Consider the following 27,986-nt stretch of genomic DNA (forward strand, 5'->3'; position numbering starts at 1 on the left):
TTATAACAACTAGGGTTTAATGAGGCGTCTGTTTAACATTAAATAACTTATATCAGTATCGCTCCCTCCGATAAATAAATCTACATTTCCCAATTTTTTTTTTTTATTTTTTTTTTTTAATTTCATAAACAATCAAGAGAATCAAACACTGATAATAAAAATAACCACAATTTTCCTTAGGGAACTAAATAACCAAAGCAACATTTTATACAAAAATAGTTCAGCTAATCCCGCTGGTTTTGCCTGCATCAGATGACGTAAGCGATACACGGGGCGGCTCCTACTCCGCTGGTCCGATAATAATAAACGCAAAAACTATATTCTCTCAAAGAAAATGAAAATAGATTTCTTAAAGGAAAAACTTAATTTAAGTCACTTATATTCTACAGTTAAGACATTAGTTACAGTAGAACTGTTCAGCACACAGCCCGCGGGGTTAAATACTGAGACGCCGGCATTCTATGGTTCAAAATTAACCATTGCGGTGCCGGGAGCATCTTGTTGAACTGTAATAACCAAGGTTCACTGACTGACAACATGTAAGACAGGGAAAATGACCAGATTCCGCAACCGCTGCGACATGACACGTCACTCATACTGTAGACAAACCCACCATACTTAACCTCACCCTTAACAAAGCTGTCCCCTGTTCTCTTTATTGAGCTTACTGGCAGCCATTTTGCCTAGGAATCTGGTTTACTTTGTTACAATGTACAGGATTTAGACAAACTTCTGAAATAATTGCGCTAAGGTCAGCCTTGTGAATAGCTGCTCCTTCTAGGATTTATCTATGGCCTCAGATGCTTAGTATAGAGGCACCCCTCCAAAACAGAGGTAACCACTGCAGCGCAGTCATCTGAGAAGCATTGGTCAGTCTCAACACATAAAAGCCTTTTCTGGTGGCATGGCATATTCCTTTAATCTGGCATCTGATATACCAGAAAAAGCAACCTGTAATAAAATGTTAAATCCAACATTCCCAGAAGATAATGGCAAGACTCCTGTGGTGACATGCTAGGTTCCATCCACAGACACGGCCCGATTATAGGAATCTGGGATCAATCATCCAGCCGTTGTAGTGTCTCACAGCTCCATGATGCGACGTTTGTGACAATGGCGGTCAGAAGGTGGCTAGGGCTGCGATGACTAAGGCACTGAGCTGGTACAATATGCAAACAATCACATCTATCTCATATATACAGAGTAGTCTGGAGCAGTTCACACAGTGCTCATACATATCTAGTGTTCTTTCCAGTGTCAGGGACCTCTTTAGATTGCAAGATCTGATGGCAAGATCCTCAATCAGCAATAAATAAACTACCGGTGAACAGTGTGGAGACTTGCGCTGTACTGCCATATTTCAGCCCTGGTCATATGACTGTTTAGTAATGGCGGCAGCAACAACAGAGACCAAAATTCTAGAAATGTATAAATGCTGCAAAGTTTTTTGTTCTTTTTTCATGCAGATGTCGAAGGGGGAACATGGGGTTTACACCACTTCCATGATAGCGGCTCTTAGTGGGAGGAGCTTAATTGGCAGTGAATGTCCAGTCAGCCAGAGAAGGGCAGGAAAAAAAGAAGCCAAAATGGGGCAGATATTGACCAGTATCCCCCCGATGATCTTGGGCACGCAACCCATTCTCAGTGAGGACATTAGCAATGGCACAACATAAGACAGAGAATATTTCAGTCCTTCGGCCACTTGTGGATTTCTCCGTTGACTCATGTTGGCGTTTCTCCTTGGCCACTCTACAATAAATCACTTCCTGAGGCATTATAAAGCGGATGTAAAAAGTCACTGACCACAAACTGGAAATGCAGTTACGATATGCTGTGATATCCAGGGCAAGGTGACCCAGTGAAGGATGTGGCCTTCGGTGACTGGATCCTGCAGTAATGGCTTCATCATTGTGGAGTGAGACATTTTGCAACTTTCAGCCTCATTTATCAAACATCATAAACCAGGCTTCGTATCATAGCAAATAATCATTACCATGAAAGGTGGGTGCTGGATGTTATGGTAGTAAAAATGGTTTCTCTGGGACAGTTTTGATAAATGAGGTTTTGTTTCCTCAGGAAAAAAAATGAAAATCTCTGCTTGCTGTCAGTGAAAGGGAAGGTTGATGCTTCATTTACAGGAGGCTCCAAGTTATTACCTTGTGTTAATGACATTTGCCACAACTGGTGGACACCCTGCTATGACAAGGGTGTCGAGTGCAGTATTGGCCCTCCTCAGGGGTGCTTGCTTTTGCTCCTAGGGCGTCGGGCATGACAGTTGCAATTCGGCTGCATAACCCTTTGCAGTTTTTGTTACAGTCATGTGACAGGTGGAGGAACATTAAATGGCAGCACAGAGAGCCAAATCCGAAGCATACAGCTTCACCTCTAAACAGAAATCCCTTGTCACGAAGATTGGGATCAGTTTTAAAGGGTTTAATGGTCAAAAAAATATTACTGGGCACAGGAAGAGCATAAAACCAATCGGACACAAGCATTATTGTTTATATCGCACAGAAGCAGTGGACGGTACGTGAGGAAACACAGCTCAGAGGTTTCCTCCCCCGGACTCCTGTCCTATCACAGAACCAGAACAAAATGTCTGCCTGCAGCATCCTGTCGTCCAGCAGCAGATGGGTTAATACAGGTTAAGTGCTAATTCTCACAATTGGAGAGCCTCGTTCTAGCGTCTTGGGGATGACGCCGACTGGGCAATAAATAATAATTTGTGGAAGAAAAAGAATAAAGCAAATCTCCAGCTCTCTGTAGAAATGTATTGTAGACACAAGCTCTGCCCCCCTTAATTCTGAATACAGGGCTCCTGCAGCCGGTAAAATACAGCGAGGGTCACAGTCTCTCTCTTCTATCTCATTCCTTGCGCTCACAGCTCGGTGACGTGCATGGGATAGTTGGCCGAGTGCGGAGGAGGAATGTTCACGCTGATGCGTCTGATGTGACAGCCGTGGCACAGGAGGTGGCCCTGCAGTGGGTAACAGCGGTGACCTTCCTCATCATTCAGCTGTAGGTGACAGTCCTGCACAAGATAAGCATTAAAATAGTCACATATACAGTAAAAACTACCTTACACTTTCATGCTCTGTGCACATAAGGGCAGACTGAAGCAGCTCTCTAAACGACAAACTGTAAAACAAATGGTGGGATTTGTCATTCACGACTTGCTTGTCTGTAGTAGGGAGGTCTCCCAGTGGGCTCTCTTACTTTAGCATGGCACATAATGCTGGCTAAGGTGCAAAGTTAAAAGCATTTTAAGACATGGCTCTTTGTGGTTGGCCAGACTTGTGGCCATGTCCCGCAGCCTGTGAGTAGTATGGAATGATCACGTGACAGTTTCCCCGTACAGTCCCATGAACACAAAGATTTATCCTTGTCTAGTGAAAATAGTTTTCTAATAGACTTTGCTTTTCCACAATTCCTCACCATTTTCCAGATCTCCACACGCTGTAAATAGGAATATTATTGTTTACATTGGAGGATGAGAAATTATCTGGATCTAATCCTGAGGACTTGTTGTAATGTATCAGTGTAGACAGTGGAGCACAAATCTCTCCTGTCCTTAACTCCCGGCACACGGCTCCTACATGAGCCACAATATTGTACCTAAACTGTGTGAGCAGTACTAGGTTTATACAAAACATTCCAAAAGTGCCAAAGCTTTATTTACTTACATATGAATAGGCACGGGCCCATTATTCTGCTGTTTATTGGGGTTATTTTTGAACAAAATAAAAATAAAAATAAAAAAAAGACAAAAAAAAACAGGGACACTAGAGGGGTAGCAACCTACCTCACAATGGTAACACTCCACGTGGTAATCTTTATCCATAGAAACCACTCGAATTGTTTCCTCTGAACCCTAGGGAAGAAAGAAAGCAGGTAAAAAGAGGCGCTGCATCCGCCCTGCAATCCCCACTTTTTACTTTCATCACACTACAGGGAGGCAGCACTAACTCAGTACTTGTATCTCTGTATGAATTGCCATCACAGGCACCTCCCCAACACCCAGATCACATCATATAACACAAGCAGATGTCATGTCCCCCAGGAGGAACATCTGATTCTTGTCCTAGGTAATTGGAAACATCCATGTTTACATCCAGAAGCTGAAAAGCCACCCTGATTTAATCCAGCCACACAGCTAAGGGCGCGTATTCAGTCTAGACCAGGAGTGTCAAACTCTTTTCGCTGAAGGCCACATCAGCCTCATGGATGTCTTCAAAGGGCCGTTAGTAATTTGGCGACTGTAGAAACATAGCTATACCAGTTAGGCGTAGTTGCATTTATAACCCCTTGAAGGCTGATGTTAACATATTGTTAATGCACATAGGTATTAATGTCCTATTGTACCGCCACAGATATTGGTTAATATAAGTAATAGTTCTCCTCACCTCACCCCAAATTACATCTCAATGAGTCCAGGCCACACAACTCAGGTGAATTGAAAACTTACTTTTTTTTTCTCTGCAAAGTGCTGATGGGGTCACCAGACTGCGCACTTCTTCTATTGTCCCCCAAAATACCCTGTCACCTGCACTATGGTACCACAGAGCGGGAGACAGCATGCCCAGAAGGACATTAAAAGGTGCAACATCAGCACTTTGCAGGAAGAAGAGGCAAGAATAAAATCTCTACACCTGGAGACAGTAGTGTGGTGAGGGGGCTGTCGCCCCCTGTAAATGCAATGACGTGCTCTCCTTCATTACAGCTGTGGGCTTTCTGTTTGACACCTGTGGTATAGACAATCCTCTGTGAGCTGAACAGACTGGATTCCTTATTGATATATTTTACCTGGACTAATACATTGTAACAAACTATCAGGTCAGGAAAGAAAATTGTGCTGCTTCTATGATTACCTCACAGAGGACAATCTACATAAAAACGCTGTACCAAAAGTATAATGGGACTCGTGTGATGAGAGCAATGGACTTTTAAAAGAGAGTGATAGACACAGACTTAACCCCCTTCCATCTGTGTCTGTTCACACTGACTCTATTGTAAACAACATGATGACGTTTTCTTCCGTCGTGCTTGTTTACTTTTGTAATGTAAGAAAAGGTCCTGCATGCAGGACTTCCTCCTCCATCAGAAAAAGTAAAAAAAAAAAAAAAAAAAAAAAAAAAAAAAAGGCAGAGGTTTTAAAAAAACAAACAAAACAAAAACACATATGAGGGCGAGAGCAGACAGACTCCAGACAGAGGAGGTTTTGATTACATTCTACAGTTAATGTCCATTGCTCTTATCCTGTGATGGATGAGAGCAATGTACATTAGTAACTATAGTGTGAACCTACCCTTGGAGTCAGGATGGGTTTTCAGTTTCTGAACATGAAGAAGAATTTTTTTGATTTACTGATAGCAAGAGATCTTGAAAAGCTAGCAGGCAGGTTAAACCAATGTATTCTAAAGAGTTTCATCATATAATATACACCATTACACAGTATGGATGTGCTCAGTACCTGTGCTGGGAGGATGGGTTGACTGCATGAGGCACATTTAGGTGCAAAAACGCTGGAAGAAAAAGAAATAATTTAATCCCAAAACTGCAGAATGAGCAAGATGAGCAGTACCTGCCGTCTATGTGAACAATGCGTACATCTAGGACACAGGGTGATGGCACAAAAGCAATCCGCCACAGTACTGCAATGAGGGAAGGTAAGCAGCGGTACAGCTGTCAGAACTGGGAAGGGAATAGTTTTACCCCTTCCCCTCACATGTACTTAGTGGGGGCGGCAGGTTCTATCCTCCTCTCCGACAAGCAACAAACTACTTACGTGTGATAATCTTTGACACAATAGATGTTGTTCTCCACATCCACTGTGAAGGGGACTCCATCAAGACACTCATTACAAACCACGCAGCGGAAGCAGCCGGGATGGTAGGACTTCCCCAAAGCTTGTAAAATCTGAAAGACACAAAAATGAAAATCAGCTGCGATGGACAGTCTGTCACTATACGGCCCCTTATAGTGATGATCATCAGTTGCAGCAGGCAGTCTCCATACTTCCCTTTTAGTGATAATCCTCAGCCCCATTTAATAAAAATCTTGAGCTTCAGTGGGCAGTGTATATATGGGCCCAATTGGTAATGGTCCTCAGCTGTAGTGGGCAGACAGCTGTATATATATTTTTATGGGCCCATTTAGTGATAATCAGCTGTGGTGGCCCCTTTTTGTTTTGATCACTAGTTTTTGTGGGCATACTGTCTATATGGCCACGTATACTAAATATCATCAGCTGCGGTGGGTAGACCATCTATTTATATTAGCCCATTTAGTAATGATTATCAGTATCCCTGGGGAGATGGTCTTTATATGGCCCCTTTTAGTGATGATTATGTATTGATGGGCAGTCTGTCTCTATAATGACCCCTTTTTGTTACGATCAGCTGTGTCGGTGGGCAGTAACCATATGATGCCTTTAAGTGATAATTATCTGTTCTGGTGAGCAGACGGTCTCTGGTCTGTTATTTCAACCACAATGATGACTACATAGTGAGCAGACAGGATACATTTCTATGATGGGAATATTCTCATTAGTAAATACTTGGTTGGATAAACGATTAATTGGTGATGACACAGCAGAGATGAGACAGAGCGGGTGATAAATAGGATGTCTCCAGACGCCCTTATCATGACACAGACAGGAGAGGGGTGGCGGATCCTATACTTTTCAGTGGAATGCGACGACTGAACCCATACAAGTCCACACATATACGGCAAATACTTTGCATGTGCCAGAGCTGACATAAAGCACACTCCCGACTTGTCAGGTCCTGTACCCGCAGCTTGTTTGATTACAGAAATCTCTAGTGCAGGAGATGATCCCTCAAGATATGGAGTAGGGCACCATTACTACAGCCAATATGGCAGCAGATCAAGGGGTTCTATAATGCGTTTTCAGTGATTATAAGCAAAAATCATGAGTTAATCCCTCCTCCCCTACTGTCAGTGGCTGCAGGGATTGTACTCACCATCTCCATTATAAGATGTCCACAAACAAAACACTTGTCTGCTGTTTGCTGGAAGCCAGAATACTGCAAAGAGAAGATAACAGGAGTTCAATGGGCATCCACATTATAGAGAACGCAGTCTTGCATTGAAAGGCCTCTACAGTCTGAAGGCACATGCTCAAAATTAAAAACATTTTACCCCCGCCCATCCTCTAACACCTCAGAAACAAGCAACCGACTTATTCATGGTTGAGTCTGGTACTGCAGCTGAGCTCCTATTCAGGTAAACATCAGGCACATGGACAGGAGGGGACACTGGTTTTGGTGGAAGAAAAGCAATAGGTTTCCTTTACAGGATTGTTCCATTAAAGACACTTATCCACTGGGTAGGGGACAAGGGTATGTACACATGGTGGTAATGGAAGAGCTATTTCAGGTGCACTTCCACCTCAAAATCCTCTTCCACTTCTGTGTCTTCAGATTCCCTCTGCAGAAAGTCAAAACTGAGGTGGCTGAAAACAACGGCAGAATCAGGGCGGAATTTGGCACAGATTTTGTAATGGAATGATTAGGACAATTCTCCATGCCTCCTCAATGTGAATAGGGCTGCTGGAACAGCAATCTTCATACCTCCCATAGAAGTGAATGAAACTCTGCTCTCGCAAGCTCACAGTCTCTACATTCAGATAGAGGAGGGTACATTTCAGTACTCGTTTTACTGTTCGCTTGGTGACCCACCAGTCGGCAACGTGAAACTTTCTAAGATTCTTTAAAGAAGCAAGCACTTTAATTACTGTAATAAAGCTCTGGAACTGTCCAACAGACTTAGTGTTTTATTCCCTCATTACTTTCAACATCTTTGCTTGCTGTAAGTGAAAGGGGGATTCTAATATTTTTTTTTTTTTTTTTTTTTTTTTTTTTAACACCCAAAGGTAAAAAATCTGTCATAACTCAAAACTTGTCACAACCAAGGCCTGGTTCACATCTGCGTTCGGTATCCTGTTAGGAGGGTCTGCTTGGAGACACCCTCCCAACGGAAACCTATACGTATTAAAAAGTGGTTAGCTGAGAAACCACACGGACCCCATAGACTATAACAGAGGAAAGCAGCATTCTCTCCGCATGATTCATGCGGACACTGTGTGGAAAACACACGGACCCCATTATAGTCTATGGGGTCCGTGTGGTTTCTTACCTAACCGCTTTTTAAGATGTATAGGTTTTCGTTTGGGGGGGGTCCCCAAGCAGAATACCAAACGAAGATGTGAACCAGGCCTTAGGATTTGTTACAATAACACTAGTTCTCAGCACAGTGTGAAATTTAGAAGATGCTGAGGACCTTACGTGCTAGGAAAGTTTAGGGTAAGACTCACCTTTATAAAATCCATCAGGTTTCTGTTTTTTTTTTTTTTTACCAGGACAGAATAGCTCACAACAGCATTATACCAACCAATTGAGAGCTATGGAAACAAACTAACACCAATGTAAACTGCTTCCTTCCTGTGCCTGTTAGATAATCCAGAATATCTGATAATTCAGCACCTGTCAGGTCCTAATAATACCCAAAGGGAGAAGGAGTGGGATGCCACATCAACTGCAGACTGCACAACAGATCAGACGCAAACATCTTCCCCAACTATCTGATATCTGATCAGCTGCCGGTTATTGATTAACCACCTCTGTATCCACGTGAGGGGGAGGGGAGCTCAGTGACCACACTATAATCTTCCAATATCAATAGTAATAACAACCACCCTAAATGTGATATTTCTTAAAACAAGGGGGGTATAAACAGCTCTATGGATCTTCAGCCTGATCTCTGCCCCATCTTTGAGGACTTCAAAATGGTTTAGGTTTCTGAATCAGCCCCTGAACTTGGTCAGGAGTTAATCGATAAGGAAGCAAAGGTAGCAATTGCTACCAGGGTATTGAGCTTGAGGAGGCCCAAGACGTCTCTACAACAAAAATATACCTGTATTATATAGATAGTACATATCAAGTGATGGCACTGTTGTAAATTCTGCTTTAAGGTCCAGAAGCTTCAAGCTTCAAGCAGTTTAATGGGAGTCTGCTTTGTGGGGGAACTTATAGGGTGCATGGGGGCCCCTGATTTCTGTGGACCCACTACATTCAGGGGAATGACTTAATTGAGAAAGGAGTGATAACTAAAGCTTAACATTCATTATTTATTGTTAAAATCTACTACAAAAAAAACAGGCAATACTGTTAGTCTCTGAAAGGGAGTCTGTTACCAGGGTTAAGCATATTACACCTGCACCACAGTTAGAACAAGTCAGGCTCACCTGATTGTAACACCTTTTACCCCCATGAAAACTTGTTCCTCCATTGCAGAGATATTAATTTATTTCACAATGTGCAAGGGAACAGTCTGGTCCTTTGCTTCAAACTATTATGCCCCACGCTGCTCTTCTTTGAGTGGCAGGAGAGTGTATCTGAGCAGTTTGGGAAATAGCATTTCAGAGCAACAGTTACCCCTGGTGCTCCAGACTGTTCACTTGCAGATTCTGAAATAAATAAATGTCTCTGCAATGGAGAAACATATTTCCATTGGGAAAAAGGGTTTACATTCAGGTGACAAATGCAAAGTTCTACATCTGGGTAACAGAAATGTAAAAAACATATATAGTATGGGAGGAATAGAACTAAGTGATAGCATAGGGGAAAAGGACTTGGGCATAATAGTAGATCACAAATTCAACATGAGCCAACAGTGCGGTGCTGCTGCAAAAAAGGCTAATAAAATTCTGGGATGTATTAAGACAAGCATTGAATCTAGATCAAGAGAGGTCATTATTCCGCTGTACTCTTCCCTGGTCAGACCACACCTGGAATACTGTGTACAGTTCTGGGCGCCTCAATTCAAGAAAGACATCGATATATTGGAGCAAGTCCAGAGAAGAGCAACCAAAATGGTGGAAGGTCTGCAAACCATGTCCTATGAGGAGCGGCTAAAAGAACTGGGACTGTTTAGTTTGCAGAAGAGAAGGCTGAGGGGAGATTTAATAGCAGTCTACAAATATCTGAAAGGTAGTCACAGTGCAGAGGGATCTACCCTATTCTCATTAGCACAAGGAAGTACAAGAAGCAATGGGATGAAACTAAAGGGAAAGAGATACAGATTAGACATTAGGAAAAACTTTCTGACAGTGAGGGTAGTGAGAGAGTGGAATAGGCTGCCACGGGAGGTGGTGGGCGCTCCATCAATGGAAATCTTCAAGCGGAATCTGGATAAACATATAGCTGGGATGATTTAGGAAAACCTGCACTCGCAGGGGGTTGGACCCGATGGCCCTTGAGGTCCCTTCCAACTCTACCATAAGAAAGTAAGAAAGAAGCTGACCTAACTTTGTTGCTGGTTTAATATGCTTAACCCTGCTGATAGATTCCCTTTAAGAGACTAATAGTATTACCTATTTTATGTAGCTGGATTTTAGGGGCCCCTAAACCCTATAAGTCCCCCCACAAAGTGGATCTGCAAATACCACCAGCTAAAGACTACAACTTCCAGCATGTCCTCTAAACATCTGTATTCCCTTTGGGGCCCCCTAGTAGCTCAGGATTTCATTGTTCTTTCTCTAGAACACATGATGAGTCATATGGTAGGAATAATGTTTCATCAACCCTCTTGCCCCCCCCTGTCCCCCTTCGTCGCAATAATAATACGTTATGATAATACAGGAGTCCTGAGAACAAAAGACTCACTATAAAGACCACGTGACTGGCACCAGGGCAGTCTGTTTCCCCCTACCCAAGTCTCTGCTCCTTACTGCTGGCTGGAATCTGGTGTTATGACGTCTCTTCTTCAATGAATGGTCGATGATGTAATCACATAAGATTCTAACCAGCGATAAATTCTACTTTATGAATAATTGCTCTATGAATCCATGGTAGGAGAACTGTACCGAACCCATAGAATTACTGTTGTACTTTAATCCCCCAATCCCTTAGTATTTGTTTCCAATGGGCAGTGAGGGCCCTGTTGCTAAAGAGCATAGAACATAGGAAACAGCAGAAATAGGCAAACATGAAGTGACATAACACCCCCCCCCCCTTGTGACAAGTGACATTATAAAAGAATTGCAGCGTCAGCAGAACTTACCAGGAAATCTTCTTCACAGTAAACCTTGCCGTTGACGTTGTAAAAGGCTTTCCCACGTAATCGTCTCCCTGCCGGTAAAAGAAAGTAAAAATGGTGACTGTCAAGTTCTCCACACTACATTATATGTACAAGTTCCATCATTTCTATAGGCTGGTCCCTTCTCCTATAATTTATATATGACATAGCCATATTAGCAGGGTTGTGGAGTCGGTAGGCCAAACAACTGACTCAGATTTCATTTTTCCATAGACTGACTCCTTCAGAAATGGCTGAGAGTCATGGTCAGTCAGAATCACTAAAGATTCTCTAATTTGTTAAAGAGATCGAATCCTATGGAAGTAAATATGCAACAAATATCCATTTAATTCATTTTACAATATTAATAATTACCATAGATAACAATTAAAATGATTATTTTATTCTGAAGCCAGATTTGGAACCTTTTTTTGCCAACTCCAACCAAAATTGATCCCGGCTTCTACTTCGCAGCCATGGCTGTCCTCCACCCCCAGATATTTTATGTATGAGTCCCACCACTATTACAGGATGTGACTCCTCCATAAACAGAACAGCTAATCATATATACACAATACATTTTCAATAATGTAGCATGGTCATGTCATGTGACGTCTACAGCGCACAAAATATAGCCACCCCGAGGCTGAAAACAAGTTTCATCAGTGCAGGAAGACAGAGAGGTAATAACAGAAGGGGCAAACTCTACTACCCTGATAAAGTGCATTTTAAAATGAAGTCAGTATTTAGCTTCTGTAGTGTTTGACTGCTTTGCAACTCCAAAGACAATGCAACTTCAACAATCACAATAACTGCAGTAAGTATCAGGATGCGTCCTGACCACCCTGCAGCGGCGCACACAGAGTTAATCCTGAGCTGCCTCCTCATATACTAGTCGCTGTGTGACTCAGAGCTGTTACCTTCTCTCCACAGGAATGAATGAGGCCTTTATACTAGGCAGGGAACAGTTGCCGCAACTGAACTCTTCACAGAGGAAAGATTTGGGTGACTTCTGTCCAGACATGGTCAGAGTTTTCCCAGTTATACTCGCAAGAGCCCAACACCTTAAAAGTGGCACTGAGGTCGCATGACCTAAAACACAAGGTGCTTTAAACTGGCTGTCAGCTCTGCTGCTCACTGTTATCAGCCACTTCAGACTGGGGAGGAGACAACTATAGGACAGAGGAATACAGTCAAGGAGGGGAGAGGCAGTCACTATATACTGGCCTCTGTACTTCAGGATGGCTACGACTACTGCCACCTGTTATAAACCACATCATGGTAAGCAGCTTTGGTTTAGGAGAAGGAGCTTGAATGGTTATCCCGGTGGTGTCACCATAATGGCAGCAGTGAGGGGTGTGAATGGGAGACAGGGGTGCAGGAATAAGAAACTTCCCTTGCAGTCAGGTCCAGGATGGAAGCACTTAATCCTGACTCCAACTGGATGCAGCTCACAAGCCTCAGACCTTGCTCTTCCTTCCTCTCTACGGGCCGAGAGAATACGTGCGGAGCTCTCGGGTGTATTTCAGAGGGGATGGTGGTGTGTAAATGGACATTTGTTGTAATATAACAAAAATAAAACATGCACTATGATTTGTTGCTATAGGCAACAATTTTTTTTTCCAGACAAGGTTTTATAAATCTATTTTGATTTCTTCAGGATTATTATTACCATCAGTGAATATTTTCATTTATATCCAGAAACCTGTGCTAACCTCATGCTTCTTACACTTATCCTAAAGGTGGGTCATCCATATCATAACAACACCCAGCAACCCCATGAATCAGCTGTTTCTAGCAGCATATGCACAGAGAACAGAGCTGTCTGCTCTCTGCCCCATTCTCTGTGAAAACAGGTGATTAGAAGGCGTGCTGGGTGCGAGACGCTCACGGATGTGATATTGAAGACCTAACCTTAGGATACGTCATTAACAGTTTTAACCCAGAAAGCACCTTTGAAAAGAACTTGAACAGCATCAACAAAGCAAACCAGACGCAGTGAGGAATCTGCTGGATAAATCATATTTCCAAGAATATCGTAGATCCGACCACTGCTGCCGACTGTTCACGTAACACTCATCCACAGAACTTTGCGAAGGGCATCAGCAAATTTAAGGTGCCAGACTGAGATGTATTAGACAAAATGGTGCAAGTAAGATTTATTTATGAAGAACAAGAAGTACAGTCCCTCACAAAGATCATGGCTTCTAAATCAAGGTGTGAATGGTCATATGGTCAGCATGGAACAGTCTTTATCTACACAGACTTGGATATAAGCTGCAGAGAATGGTCCCTGTGTGATGACCACTCCGATATTGTGGGACTACAAGTACCAGCATGCCCCATCTCATGTCCGCTTCATCTGTCAGAAGATGCAGTGAACATAGGGAAGATGGCAAATCTAATGAGTAGGGACAAGCCCTGGTCTCTGGCAAACGTCACGTTTCACCCTTTGACTCCAGAGTTTACACAATATCCTGTCCCACAGCAGCAAAAATAGCTGCGCCCCCCTCCCCCGGGCTCTATGTTTCCTGCCAAGCTGCAGAGGCATCCAATATGATGACCCAGGACAAGACCTGGGGCCAAGGGGGCAAATGAAATACATCCAATCTCAAATAACACAACTGTGCAGATCAGCAGCCACGGGATTGAAATGCTATGTACAGAAATGGCTGCCATTAGCTCTATGAAACTGCGGCACTGAATACAGAAGTCTATTGCACCACGCAACCCATGCATGTATGTGTGTGAGACACAGTAATTCCCCGCTACCCGTAGTCTTTGTTCACATTGTGTGTGCTATGCTTACTGCAGAGAACAGTCACATCTTGCTACAGCAGAATATGTAGTGTGTTTGGGAACTTCTAGTTATGAGGAAAAGCACATATCATATAAACTAGTCAGAAAGTAACTCTGTTCTAACTGGAACAGCAAAACCTACACAGTGCACCCCAACAGAGTCTGCACCGTGCAATGTGCCAACACACAAGGCAAGGGGTATAAAGACCGGCTATAGTTGCAGAAGCTTACAGGTTTGATGAAACAAAAAATGTTCTGCAACTTTCTAATGTATATGGTTTCCATTTACTGAAAACTGTGAGGGATGAAGTAAAGCCTCAGAACGGAAGCTACCCAAGTGTCAGAGATACTACCAGGATTCGGCTTTGTCTGACTACTGTATCTTTACTATGGGCTATATAGGAAGGGCGAGGAGGCCATGACTTACCACACGAGCAGCAGGTGAAGCAGTTAGTGTGAAACAGGTTCCCCATGGCTTGGCAGGCCTGGCTTGCCCCATACACTCCCTTTCCACACTTGATACAAATACCTGGGGAAAGAGGAGAGAAAAAAGAAAAATCTTTAGAAAGAGGAAATTTCCGGAGGCAGATAACAGACATGGCCGACACCAGGGCGAGGACTCATAGGGCTAACATAATACAAAACATATCAAACTCTTCTGCTGTAATACAATCTCTTTTACTGGTGTTACAATTATGCCGTTACATCATGTCTTATAGACAAGTCACATCCAGAGCTGAAATCAAAGTTCTGTCATTACGTCTTAGGGCTCGTTCACACGGGGAATAAGGGGGCAGATTTTGGCGCTGAAGCCACGTCAGAATCCACCCCCTCACAATAGAGGTCTATGCAGACTGCTAGCTTCCTTTTTTCTATAAGTGGTATGTTCCCACTCAAAGAAAAAAAGAAGCGAGCTGCCCCTTCTTCAGGCGGATTCCGCGGCTGATTCAGCCGTGACCGGCGCATTTTGGTCCTATTCTGACGTGGTTTCCCGCGTGACAATGAGGACCAAAATCCGCCATTCCATGCACCGTGTGAATTAGCCCTTAGGGTCAACACACACAGAGTTTTTTGGCAAGGATTTTGTAGAGGAAAAAATCCGCTTCAGGAATTAGGAAATGTTTTTTTGAAGCAGTTTTCTGAGCATTTTTAGTTTTTGTTTTTTGTAAAAACCGCGTAAAAAAACGTTTTTTTTCCACCTCCCATTGATTCCCGTTGGTTTTTTCAAGTGGAATCCGCCTAAAGAAAAGGTCATGTCGCTTTTTTTTTTCCCACTAGCAGAAAAAATCTGCTAGCAGTGGAAAAAAAAGCTAGCGGAATACATAGCGCTCTATGGTGAGGCGTTTTTTGGAGGCGGATTCTGACGTGGATTCAGCGTCAAAAACCCGCCAAAAAACTCTGTGTGCATTGACCCTTATACTCCAGTACCATCCAGAGCTGCGTTCAGTGTATTGTGGGAGTACAGATGAGACCTGCACAGTTATAACTGAGCTATCCAGTCACATGGATTACTGGGACAAATGAGAGGAGACCAAACTGCAGCCCAGACACTGCAGCTTTGAGTGCAACTGGAGAAATCAAAAATGCTATTCTCAAGCATTTATTTTCTGGTCAGATTTTGATTTCACCATTTTTGTAGATAAACTGTGATACAGTATGTTCTAAAGTTCAGGGGACCCCTAATATTACATGCAGCCACCATTATAGGGTGTGTTTACACGGCAGAAAATTAAGAGGAATTCCTCTTCATTTTCCGCTCCCGGCATTTTCACCGCAGTCTAGCTGCGACGGGATGGCAATGCAGTGCATCAGCATTCCGTCACGGCAGCTCTCTCCTGATTAGGCCCGGATGAATGGGCCTAATCAGGAGGAAGTCTCGAGACGCAGACCCCGTGGAATCCACGGCAAGATCAAGCATGACGCTTCTTCTTTCTGCGTCCTGCTGCATTGAAAACAATGGGAGGCGGATTCCGGGAGGCATCTGCTCCGGGATCGGGGGCGAAATCCGCCCCCAAGTCCATGGCAAATTCCTCCGTGTGAACACAGCCTTATTGACCCAGACATGTTCGCAACACAAACATTGTGGTGCAAGCTTCATAGCAACAACAACAAAAAAGCTCAGGTTTCAAATATGCAAAACTAGTATCAAGATCACTGTGGCGTGAGTCACAAGATGTCAGCTCACCACATATGACCCTCCATGGTATGGTTACCTCCTGCTTGACATTCAGGTACTGCTCTAACAATTTTTGACACCAACTTTTCAAACTACGCAACATCCTAGAAATTCTTATGTATAGTGACAAAAGACATATAGGTTACCGGTATATATATGCACTCAATCTTCTATAACAGGACTCAGCAACCTTCAGCACTGCAGCTGCAGGAAAACTACAGCCCCCAACATGCTCCATTCACTTCCATGGGAGTTCCAAGATCAGCAGAGCAAGTATGCATGCTGGGAGTTGTAGTTTTACAGCAGCTGGAGTGCCTAAGGTTGCCTACCATTGTTCTATAAGCTAAAAATTAATGTACAAATATGTTTCTCCCACATCCATATGCCTCATCCTGCATTACATAAGTCTCAAGCACCAGGATACCAAGGATAAAGAAAGAAACATTCTGGGTAAATCAGTAACCAAGTCCTCAAGCTTTCACAACTGGCAGAATTGCCAATTGCTTTAGTACAAAGCGATAACTGGTACCAATTGCACCATCCGGTAGGATGAATGAATAGTAATTACTGCTCTCCCCCACCCCATGCAGTCTCGCACCACCTGAACCCCAGGATATTTCTCCGGGATTTGATTCCTCCATACAAAATGGCATCACAAGAAACTCCAGTAAAGACGTTGAGGCCACGGCGTCAGATGTGTATTTGCTTGTCTTGGAATGTGATTATGGAAAAATGTGGGCGGCGAGGCGGAGACTGGCGATGGGGCAAGCGGGTTTGGGAAAATATTTTTGCAAACCAAACATTAACCCTTTGCGCCATACTGCTGGTAAAAGGACAGGGGTAGGGCTGTCCTATGTACACATACAAGTTCTGCTGCCAGCCACATGTTCGTCACAACATGGCGAGTGTGTGACTTTTTAGGAAGGTGACATTTCAAAATTAAAGCCGCCACACACACAAGAGAGGGATATTTGTAATGATACAACAAATCTTTTTCATCTGATTGTATAGGGTCCAGTTGCCAAGACCCCAGAGATCAGCAGTGCAAGTGTTTAATATCGCTATAGTGCTTCCACATTATACAAAAAAAAAAACGCTGAAGATACATGTCCCAAGTTCTAGCTACTACTCCGCACATGAGAAAACTACTGATAAAGTGACACACAAATTCTATCACCAGGATGGAAGCGCTCACAACCATCCTCTGCACCCCATGAGCTATTCACTAGTGATCTCTGCATCTTGTTAACAGCGTTGTTACTGAGACACCCGAACCCCATCCGGTCTGGCAGGAGGAAAGGGGTTAATGTGCAGCGACTTGGGGATAATGAGCGCTTGTTGATGATCTCTGCGTTTGCTGGAATGTCTGCAGTAACTTGGCAGGAAGAAGTCGCCAAATGTACACAGCAAACATTCACGTAGTGTTCCTGTGCAGCGCTTCCGGAGAATGTGAAACGATCGTTCGGCGCTGTGTCAGCTTCACAGCTTCCTATGTCAGGCCACTGAGGACAAGAGTGGCCATTCGGAGATTTCCCCCACCCCAACAAAATACATAGTGACAAAGCGGATGCTAGTGGCCATTGACAGATTGTCTGTATGTTGCTGTGGGAGATACAGTGGCAGCGAGGACATTAATGACCAGCCACAAAGTGTCACCCAACAACATATAGATACAGGAACTGAGAAGATGAGGATGCAAGCCACCACTGAATGCCCCCACCTCCAGACAGAGTGGACACGAGTTATCACGTCTATGTTCTACAGATATGGCGACAGTGAGGATGTGAGAGATCATCAACAGAACGCCCCTGGCACCTGCACAATGTGAACACAGGCACATAAGTGACCATCTGCAGAGCTTGGCTCCCCAGCTATCTATAGACAAATACAGTGAGGACATGTGACCATCCAAAGAGCCCACACAGCCCTCGCAAAGTAGAGACATAATGGCAGCAAAGTGTCCCCTCAAGCAACCTATCGACAAAGTAACTGCAAAAACAAAAGCGACCATCTGAGGAGAATTCCAAAATGATCTAGATACAAGTCTCCATCTACAAAGTGTTCCCCGAGCCATCTGCAGACATTGTAACAGCAAAACTGAGTGACCATTCAAAAACTATAGTCGCTCTTCCACCAATCTATGACAGTGAACATGTGAGTGACCACCATCTATCTACAGACATAATGACAGTACTCTCGAGAGACCATCAGAGAACATCGCTGCAGCTATTTACTGACAGTTACAGAAGACATGAGTGGCCATCTGCAAAACATATCCCCTTCCTCCCCCATCCACAAACATAGTGACAGCAAAGATGCAAGTTACCATCCACAAGTGACTGACAGCCATCACCAGACATAGTGACAGAGGATGCAGCCATTTGCAGATCCCCCGCAGTTATGCATGACAATGACAGGTTCACTGCAAAAACCATTCAACCCATGATGTACATGATGCTGCACAGAACTGGAAACAGTGGACCAAGCATACAGCAACACAAAGCAGCTATAATACACACAGCAATTAAATTGTCATGGCAGTCCCATGTAAATAAGGCTCAATCCTTGTAGAATGAAAACTCCTGAAACTTTCAAATAGGCTTCATACTTCAGTTCTTCATTACAAAATCTTTGATTGCTGTCAGTGAATTAGAACAAGCTTGTTAAGGCTGGGTTCACACAATGTATTTTGGCTCGTAATGTGGCACGTAGACGGCGCAGGAGCTGGAGCTTTTGCGGGCCATATACGCTTCCATTGATTTCAATGGGAGCGTGGATCGTATACGCGACGCTATTTTGCGGCCGTGATTTTGCAGGCAACTCTGTAGGCTGAAAAGAAACCCGTAGAGACCCAACAGATGTCACAGATGAGGGTTTGTTACATTTGTATTCAGTCTAGAAAGTCCACAGTGAGGATTCCAGTCTCAGGCCCGATACCCATGACCAAGTGTGTCATCTGAGGGCAGGCTCAAAAACTCTTTCAAAAATTATAGAACAGGTCCTATCCTGCTCTGTGATATCAGTTGTGGCTGGAAACCCTCCTAGAAATGAATGAAGTATGGAAGACTTTAATAAAAAAAAAAAAAATTGACTCACACTTGTCATGTGCATGAAGCCTGATGCCATCTATAAGTGCAGGTAAGGCTAGGTTCACATCTCTGTTGGAGACTCCGCCACGGCTGTCGATGGGCTCTCAGTTGTTCAGGGTCACCAGAGGACTCAAACGATGGAGAGCCCACCGCAAGTGTGAATCTAACCGGAGATGTAATAAACTATGAAGAAAAGGGAAGGATTTCTGCTGACTATGCATTCAACTCACAGAGGTGTGAGGGGCTGTTCCCCCAACAGAGGATTACACTAGGTTCACACCTGTTGTTCAGGTCAAAGGATCAGAACAACGAATAGGCAAACCATTACAACAGTGGTCAAATATGGAGCCCAACAAAGCCCATGAACTACAATGGAAACCATCAGGTGTCCATTCTGAAACCGTTGTAAGAAAGTTAAACGCTGACAATAAGCAGAGATCTCAAAAATGGTAAAAAATAAACTGAAACACAAAAAGTCTATCGGAGGTTTCAAAACCTTTCCAGAAATCCTGAGCAAGAAGCCATGCAAACAAATCAGATCACCTTAAAGCAAACCTGACCTCAAATTGCGGAGACGCTTCAAAAGATTACTCATCTGTTACTGGTCCCAGTGGGGACAGGAGGAGCGTTTCTTGTACTTTTGTCTCTTTGTTGTAGGCAAATTTCCATGTCACTTCTTCAAACCATCACCACATGCATCAATAGCACTCTCTGTTATCAGCCACAGTATGCTACCTAAAACTGCATCATCTACAAGACAGCACTTAGGGATTAGTGTGACCTAGCTCTAGGATGAGGAACTTAGATTTGGTCTCTGAAGGACCGAGGGGAAAACAAAAGACTGTCCATTATAAGAATGAGGGAATAACCTCCACCTGGACCCCAAAGACACAGTATGGAAGGGAGGGGGAGGGGGGCTGAGTCACACGCAAACATGACCAGCAGAACCAACAGCTCAGACATGAAACGTCTCAAGGGCGCAAGCGGAACGTCAGCTTCAAAGAGAAACATGTCCCAGCCTGATACAAGGCACGCTGTGTCTCCAGTGTTTATTCTTGGAGGAATCCACCTAATTTCAGTCCTGTGACTCCAGAAGTGTGGCGTAATGACTGCTTTCTGCAGGATAAATGAGGCTTTGTAACTCCACAATTACAGATAGCGGCTCCGGAACGGCAGAGTCCTCTTTGCCCACTGGTACGCTATAAAACCGATATGCCATTCCTAAGAAGGAACTAGATAATTACAATGTGGACCAGTTCTGGACCAGCCACAGAGGCCGCGGCCAGGTTCAATGTGCCCTAGACCTCCGGCTCCTGTTTATATTCTACACATCCCACTGAGTTGAGATGCTAGAACCCAACATGAGGTGGAGGAAGGGTACAGTTTTCAGTTTCACCCTAGTTCTCAACCAAGGGAGTTGTTCTACTGCAGCTGGACAGGCTGATGGACAAAACAGCAAAAATTTACAAGAATAGTCACCTTGTTTCAACAGGTTATATAGGAGAACACGAGCAAGTGATGTCTCAGATCCCCTCCCCCACACTCTCAGAGTCCAGTCTACTCTCTAAAAAACAATAAGACTGTAATCCTGTCAGCTCAAGACAAATTCTAGAAATTCCTGGACCTTGTGTCAATGGCACAGGTGTCTGTGAAAAGAAAGAAGCCTTCATGGATAGCACAGCCATTGCTACACAAGATGAGCAAGCCAACAAAGACATAGGTCATGTCTTCTAGGAACTGTGGAAGCAGTACAAAGAAATGTGACCCCCTTCTCCACAGATTTTAGATACTGACCCCCCATCATACGGTGTACTATGAACCCATTTATACTGGTGTGTGACTACTCTGCACTCAAGATGCACCACAACACAGATGATCTGGAAGTATACGCGTATATTACCATCTTCAGGGTTTCAGGTGTCGTTTTTAAAGCCAGAATCAGAGATGGATCATAAAGGGAATAAAAGTATAGACCACAGGTGCTATTTCTCCTCTATCAATCCACTCCTGGTTTGGGCTTCAAAAACTCCATCTGAAAACCTGAACGTGTAAACGCACCTTAAATGTTGCACACGCGTCCACTCCTTTTTTAATGTTTATGTGGCTGTACTCAATACTTCTCATACTTAAAACACAGTCTTTTCTGGATCATCATAGATTTACTGATTCCACAAAGTCGCACAATGAAAACACATAGCTATATAATGGGTTAAAATGGGTTGTAAAATAAGGGTTAGTTACCCTTATCCCACCCCACAGTACCATTGTCCTGGTATGTGTTTACCAAGAAATGGACATACATTTTAAAGACAGTATGTTACATAATAGAATACAATATTGACACTACAGTCCTGTGTGAATAACAACTGCATGGCAGATATTTTTAGTAGGCACTATCACATGAGTACATTACTATTCATTTCGGTGCAGCTTTTGAGGCAACAATACAGTGATATTTTCAAGCATTTTAGGTATACCAGCATTAAGTGATCACCATTATTTTGCTTATGTGTAATGTTCTGTTGTTACCAAACTAGAACCATCTACCTTAAGGTTTGCTGTATATACCGTATTATGCCACTTGTCTACCATATACATGTATATAAAAGTATTGGAACACCATGAATTAAGGTTACATTCCCTATAAATAGTACTTGTTATTCACAAACTATAGTAAGCATTGAGTACTGAGAAATCACAATGTAAAATACAAAAACATTGTGGTCATATCATTGTGGTCATGTCTGTCATCATGAGCAGTATACCAAATAATACGTCATAGTAAGACTTGGTAAACTATATGGGGGTACGTGCATTGTATGTACATTGTAACCTTGCAGATGATGAAAGTGATGATCGCATGGTGCGGCCCACCATGGAACCAGGTATATTTGACAGTTCATACCCCTCAATTTGACCACATATGTTATACATTACTGTTATTACAGACCTATATATGGCAGGAATCTTATAGCATTAAAGATGGCCCTGATGAAGCCACACTGTGGTAGAAGGTGTGAGGACTTGACCCCTACTTTACTCTGTGATGTAACATATTGTCATTCTTTAACTTACCCTAAATGTTTTTAATATCCATTTGGTTTCTGCTTTCCTAAAGATGTATATTTTGACCTTACTTGATGACTCTATTGGTGTCGCTATACATACTCCTGTTCCTTTTGGAAGAAGTTCGTTTTTATGATATGGTGGGGTATGTGGAATAAAATATTTTTGCGCACACTTGCCACCGAAGTCGCTGCGATACGACATAGCAGTTGTGTGTCCTCTATAGGGGGCCAATAAGTAGAGACAGGTGGGGGACCAGGGAAGCATTGGAAGGACAGCAGTAGAGGATCAGTAAAGTGAGCATTTCTTTTATTTTACATGGCTGGACAGTCTCTTTTAGTCTAAAGCCCCATGTTGCGGAAATGCAGGGTTTTTTGTGGCAGATTTTGCTGCGGTTTTTGAGCCAAAGTCAGGAGTGGATTGAGCAGAAGGTAGAAGTATAAGAACTTCCTATATATTTCCAAATATTTTTGTAGCCATTATTGGCTTTGGCTCAAAAAGATGCAGCAAAATCTGCAACAAAAAAAGCTGTGTTTCCACAATGTGAGGCCTCAGCCTTAATCACTGCATGATGAGAAGTTCCACTGCAATCTAGATTTCTGTCTATACCTCAATATTGAGGCCCCTACTTGTTTTCAGTGAATAGGTACATTCTTGTTTACATCCAGGGGGCATAATACTTCTCACATCTGAGAATCTGTTACAGTAGATCCAGGTTAGGTAGTTCTTTCATTTAACAATGGACACCTCAAGTCTCTCTGCTGTATCGAACGTTGAAAATGTCCCCATTCAGTGACAGAAAAATGTGGAGAACAAAAACGCAAAGTCTATTACAGAGCTAAAAGCCCAATGAAAAAATGGTTCATGTACAGTTCTGAGCGAATCAGATGCTTTTGGTTTAAAGCCAACAGCAATATGGGCCAATACCTATAGATGAGAAAAGGTTGGTTTGTGTTGTATGTGTATATGACTGCCACCTACATGTTCATGAAGGAAATAAGCTCTGCAATCCTCCAGACTGAGCTGAAGCCATGCAAGGGTTAACACGGTGGCCACGGCGGCTGGAATGCGCTCACTGAGGTTTTCGCTGGAATCTTTGTGTTTGCCTCCAGCCTGGCTGAACGTGCTCTTTGTACTGAGCGCGCTCAATCCCCCATTGTAGACAGATCCCGTCCTCTGACCTCAAAATACGGCCCAGGAATTCCAGAAAATACCCGACAGAAAAGGGGCTCTTAATCAGACCCCCAAACCCATCAGCACCGCCATTAACCCATAACAACATCCATTACACCTTCCATCTACTGATACTTTAACCAGGTATAAAATACTGCAGCACCACTGTCTTCTCTCCAGTACAGTATAAACTTATAATAAGTGGGGTTCTCTCTCCTATTGAGTCTATACTCTTTCGTTCAGGTGTCTCTTCTCTCCTGAAAGTGTAAGCTGTAATGATCAGCGAGATCCTCTCTCCTTTACAGCGTAGCGAGATCCTCTCTCCTGAAAGTGTAAGCTCTAATGGTCAGCAGATTCTCTCTCCTGTAAAGTGTAAGCTCTAATGATCAGCGAGATCCTCTCTCCTGTACAGTATAGTGAGATCCTCTCTCCTGAAAGTGTAAGCTCTAATGATCAGCGAGATCCTCTCTCCTGAAAGTGTAAGCTCTAATGGTCAGCAGATTCTCTCTCCTGTAAACTGTAAGCTCTAATGATCAGCGAGATCCTCTCTCCTGTACAGTATAGTGAGATCCTCTCTCCTGAAAGTGTAAGCTCTAATGATCAGCGAGATTCTCTCTCCTGTACAGTGTAGCGAGATCCTCTCTCCTAAAAGTGTAAGCTCTAATGGTTATCGAGATCCTCTTTCCTGTAAATTATAAGCTCTAATGGTCAGCAGATTCTCTCTCCTGTAAAGTGTAAGCTCTAATGATCAGCGAGATCCTCTCTCCTGTACAGTATAGTGAGATCCTCTCTCCTGAAAGTGTAAGCTCTAATGATCAGCGAAATCCTCTCTCCTGAAAGTGTAAGCTCTAATGGTCAGCAGATTCTCTCTCCTGTAAAGTGTAAGCTCTAATGATCAGCGAGATCCTCTCTCCTGTACAGTATAGTGAGATCCTCTCTCCTGAAAGTGTAAGCTCTAATGATCAGTGAGATTCTCTCTCCTGTACAGTGTAGCGAGATCCTCTCTCCTAAAAGTGTAAGCTCTAATGGTTATCGAGATCCTCTTTCCTGTAAATTATAAGCTCTAATGGTCAGCAGATCCTCTCTCCTGTGAATTATAAGCTCTAATGGTCAGCAGATCCTCGCTCCTGTAAAGTGTAAGCTCTAATGGTCAGCAGATCCTCTCTCCTGTAAAGTGTAAGCTCTAATGGTCAGCAGATCCTCTCTCCTGTAAAGTGTAAGCTCTAATGGTCAGCAGATCCTCTCTCCTGTAAAGTGTAAGCTCTAATGGTCAGCAGATCCTCTCTCCTGTAAAGTGTAAGCTCTAATGGTCAGCAGATCCTCTCTCCTGTAAAGTGTAAGCTCTAATGGTCAGCAGATCCTCTCTCCTGTAAAGTGTAAGCTCTAATGGTCAGCAGATCCTCTCTCCTGTAAAGTGTAAGCTCTAATGGTCAGCAGATCCTCGCTCCTGTAAAGTGTACGCTCTAATGGTCAGCAGATCCTCTCTCCTGTAAAGTGTAAGCTCTAATGGTCAGCAGATCCTCTGTCCTGTAAAGTGTAAGCTCTAATGGTCAGCAGATCCTCTCTCCTGTAAAGTGTAAGCTCTAATGGTCAGCAGATCCTCTCTCCTGTAAAGTGTAAGCTCTAATGGTCAGCAGATCCTCTCTCCTGTAAAGTGTAAGCTCTAATGGTCAGCAGATCCTCGCTCCTGTAAAGTGTAAGCTCTAATGGTCAGCAGATCCTCTCTCCTGTAAAGTGTAAGCTCTAATGGTCAGCAGATCCTCTCTTCTGTAAAGTGTAAGCTCTAATGGACACCAGATCCTCTCTCCTGTAAAGTGTAAGCTTTAACAGTCAGCAAGATCCTCTCTCCGGTAAAATACAAGCTCTAATCATCTGTGGCTTCCTCTCTCCTGTAAAGTGTAAGCTGTAATGGTCAGAGGAGTCCTTTCTCCTGTAGATGGTCAGCTCTTATGCTCAGCAGGATACATACTCAAGAATGCTCTCCATAACTGACTTTTTGGAGATCTCCGTGACAAGTGCCCTGCTACCACAAATGGAAATGTCACAACAAAGGTACTAAAACAAGGGACCAAGCTGGAGAATACTCCCTACCTTGCAGCAGTGACCCCTGTTAGACAACCTCGGCCTCTGTGGCTATGTGCAGTTGTGTCTTAAGTAGAGCTAACACTATACACCTTATATCAGACTGAACACAAAAGATGCAAGACAAATGTGTCAAACATTTTTTTCAACACGGGAGCCACTGTCAGAAGGGGAAAAGTACATTAAATTTATGATCAAATTATATGTCTTATTAGGGGGTAACTGCCAGTGATATGGATTTGACCCTGACCCCAAGTTTCATTGATGATATTAAGATACCTGCTACCACTGGTACATAAAGTGACTACAGCTGCCAATGGCTGAAGTGTCATCTGCCACTTGCTAGAGAATACGGATTTAAGAAATCAGAACAGTGGTGATTCTCTGTCCAAGATGTGCGGTGACTACACACCCTTTAACTGCGGTGTCTCCCCCTTCATCACTAAGACATCCTGCATGGGAAACAAAGCAAGTCACAGCTACATCCATAAGATGAGGGAAAATGGGACAACAACCCAAAGCACAACTACCCCAACCTGAGGCAACATCTAAGAATCATTCATTCAGGTGAGCAGATGTGTAAGGGTTCCAGCAGGAACCTTCCCCCAACACCCCTCAGATGTTCCATCATGGAGGACATGATGCTTCATTTCATGGTGATCAGCTGACCCTGTTCAGAGAGATGTGGGGTCTGTGAGCTGGGACCCCAATAATTACTGAAATAGAGCAACACATGGTTCTGGAAAGACCACAGACCCATCCCTCCAAATGTAAACTTATGACAGGTGAGACCAGGGTCCCAAACCAAGAAGTCTGTCATGTCCATAGCTGATTCCTTCCGTTCTCTCACTGCACTGACAGTGTCCTACAACAAATCTGCTACATACAAATAAGGTCACGTACAGAATAGAGTGTCATCTCCTATGGTCAGGACACCCCCAGTGTGAGCCTTTACTGGGGGATGTTTGTACTAATATCAGACAATCTGATTATGGTATGACAGTCTTAACATGTGTCAGTCCTAAGAAAATCTCTGAAAAAAACTACTAAGTGCTAACAACGTGTGAACAGGCCCATATGATCTAAGTCTGCAGAAGTTACAAGTGATGAGAAAGCCTGGCACATACACACACTGGTCCTTGACTCTCCATCCTTGCACACACCCTGGTCCCTCCATCACCCCGACCCTGCTCCGTCCAGGGCTCCAGCCTCTTACCGAAGTACTCCTTCTTCATGTGCATCTCCAACTCCTTCTCCAGCTCCAGGGTCAGCGCCTCCAGCCTCTTCTCCGCCTGACTGGGGCCGCTCTCCTTGGACGGGGTGACCTGGTAGGGCAGCTTGAACCTGTGCAGGGTGGCGGAGCCCTTGGCTGAGCTGTAACCGTACGAGGCGGCGGCTGGGCCCGGCTCGGCCGTGTGCTGTTCGTGCCTGGGGGGAGACTGTGCGAGGAGCTTGTAGTGGCCGACTTCCCCGACTTCCTGCGGCAGGGCCTCTTCCTGCAGCCCCGGCCCCAGCATGGAGGAGCGGGGGGAGGGCCCGGGCATATCGGGGTAAGCCCCCATGGACCCACGGGAGCTACGGGAACTGCGGGAACTGTGGCTGGAGATACTGGAGCGGGGGCTGGCCAGGGTGGCGGCTCTGCCGTCCTGCAAGCACAGGCTGGAGCGGGGGCTGATCACCGCGCCGTGCCCCCCGCCGTCTGCCTCCGGGTTGCCGGTGGAGTAGCTAGATCGGGGACTGACGTGCCGCTGGTCGTAGCCCATGCTGATGCCGCTGGTACGGTTGCTGCTCGGCTTGGAGCCGCAGTCGTTGAGGCTAGCCCGGGGACTCGAGTGCTTGCTGGTATCGCTAGCAGTGCTGGCGTAGCTGGAGCGGGGACTCAGCGCCTCGTACTGGCCCAGGCTGGAGCGGGGGCTCGGCACCACCAGACTGGAGCGGGGACTGGAGTACTTGCCAAGCTCGGGGCAGGGGGGCGCAGTACTAGACCTCGGGCTGCCGCTCCCCCCAGGATACATGCCTGGTCGCCCCGAGTAGCAGGGTAGCGCTACCTCCGCCTCCTGGCGGCTCAGGGCCCCCGGCTGCGCGGGGTACGTCTTGTACGGGTCTGAGGGGCAGTGTGGCAGGTAGTGCATGAGGCCGCTGCTGCTGCTGCCACCGTTCAGCCTCCGAGGCCGGCTCTCCTCCAGGCACAGTTCTTCCATCAGCCGGCCCACGTCCTCCCCCATGTACTGCTCCATGCTGCTGCAGGGGCCCCCGGCGGAGCGGACACTGGTGAGGCTTCTTGCAGAGGGAGAAGCTTCATCCCAGCCCGGGCTGCGCGGTTCAGGGTTCCGGGGGCGGCTGGGGCCCCGCCAGGCGGAGGAGAGCGCAGGGGAGCGGGCGGACTCTTTTACTGCTGCCGCCGCCGCTTCTCTCACTCCTGTGTCTTCAGCTCCCGGACAGGAATGTGCGGAGGGAGACGGCGGTGCTGTGGCTGCGAGGAATGTGCTGCGGCCGCACAATGC

The 27,986-nt window shown here is 44.6% G+C and overlaps 1 protein-coding gene across 1 annotated transcript; it reads right to left on the reverse strand.

Moving 5' to 3' along the window:
- LOC142213724 (Wilms tumor protein 1-interacting protein homolog) lies at window positions 1-27,908 on the reverse strand. The gene is made up of 8 exons (XM_075282179.1): window positions 26,699-27,908; window positions 14,324-14,425; window positions 11,083-11,150; window positions 6,984-7,046; window positions 5,786-5,916; window positions 5,471-5,522; window positions 3,803-3,871; window positions 1-3,031 (listed from the first exon to the last, which is right to left on the reverse strand). Exons 1-8 carry the CDS (start codon window positions 27,717-27,719, stop codon window positions 2,879-2,881), a joined length of 1,659 nt encoding a protein of 552 aa, XP_075138280.1. The 5' UTR covers window positions 27,720-27,908; the 3' UTR covers window positions 1-2,878.
- Window positions 27,909-27,986: the final 78 nt, after the last annotated feature.

This window comes from Leptodactylus fuscus, chromosome 7 (assembly GCF_031893055.1).
Source record: "Leptodactylus fuscus isolate aLepFus1 chromosome 7, aLepFus1.hap2, whole genome shotgun sequence".
NCBI lineage: Eukaryota > Metazoa > Chordata > Amphibia > Anura > Leptodactylidae > Leptodactylus > Leptodactylus fuscus.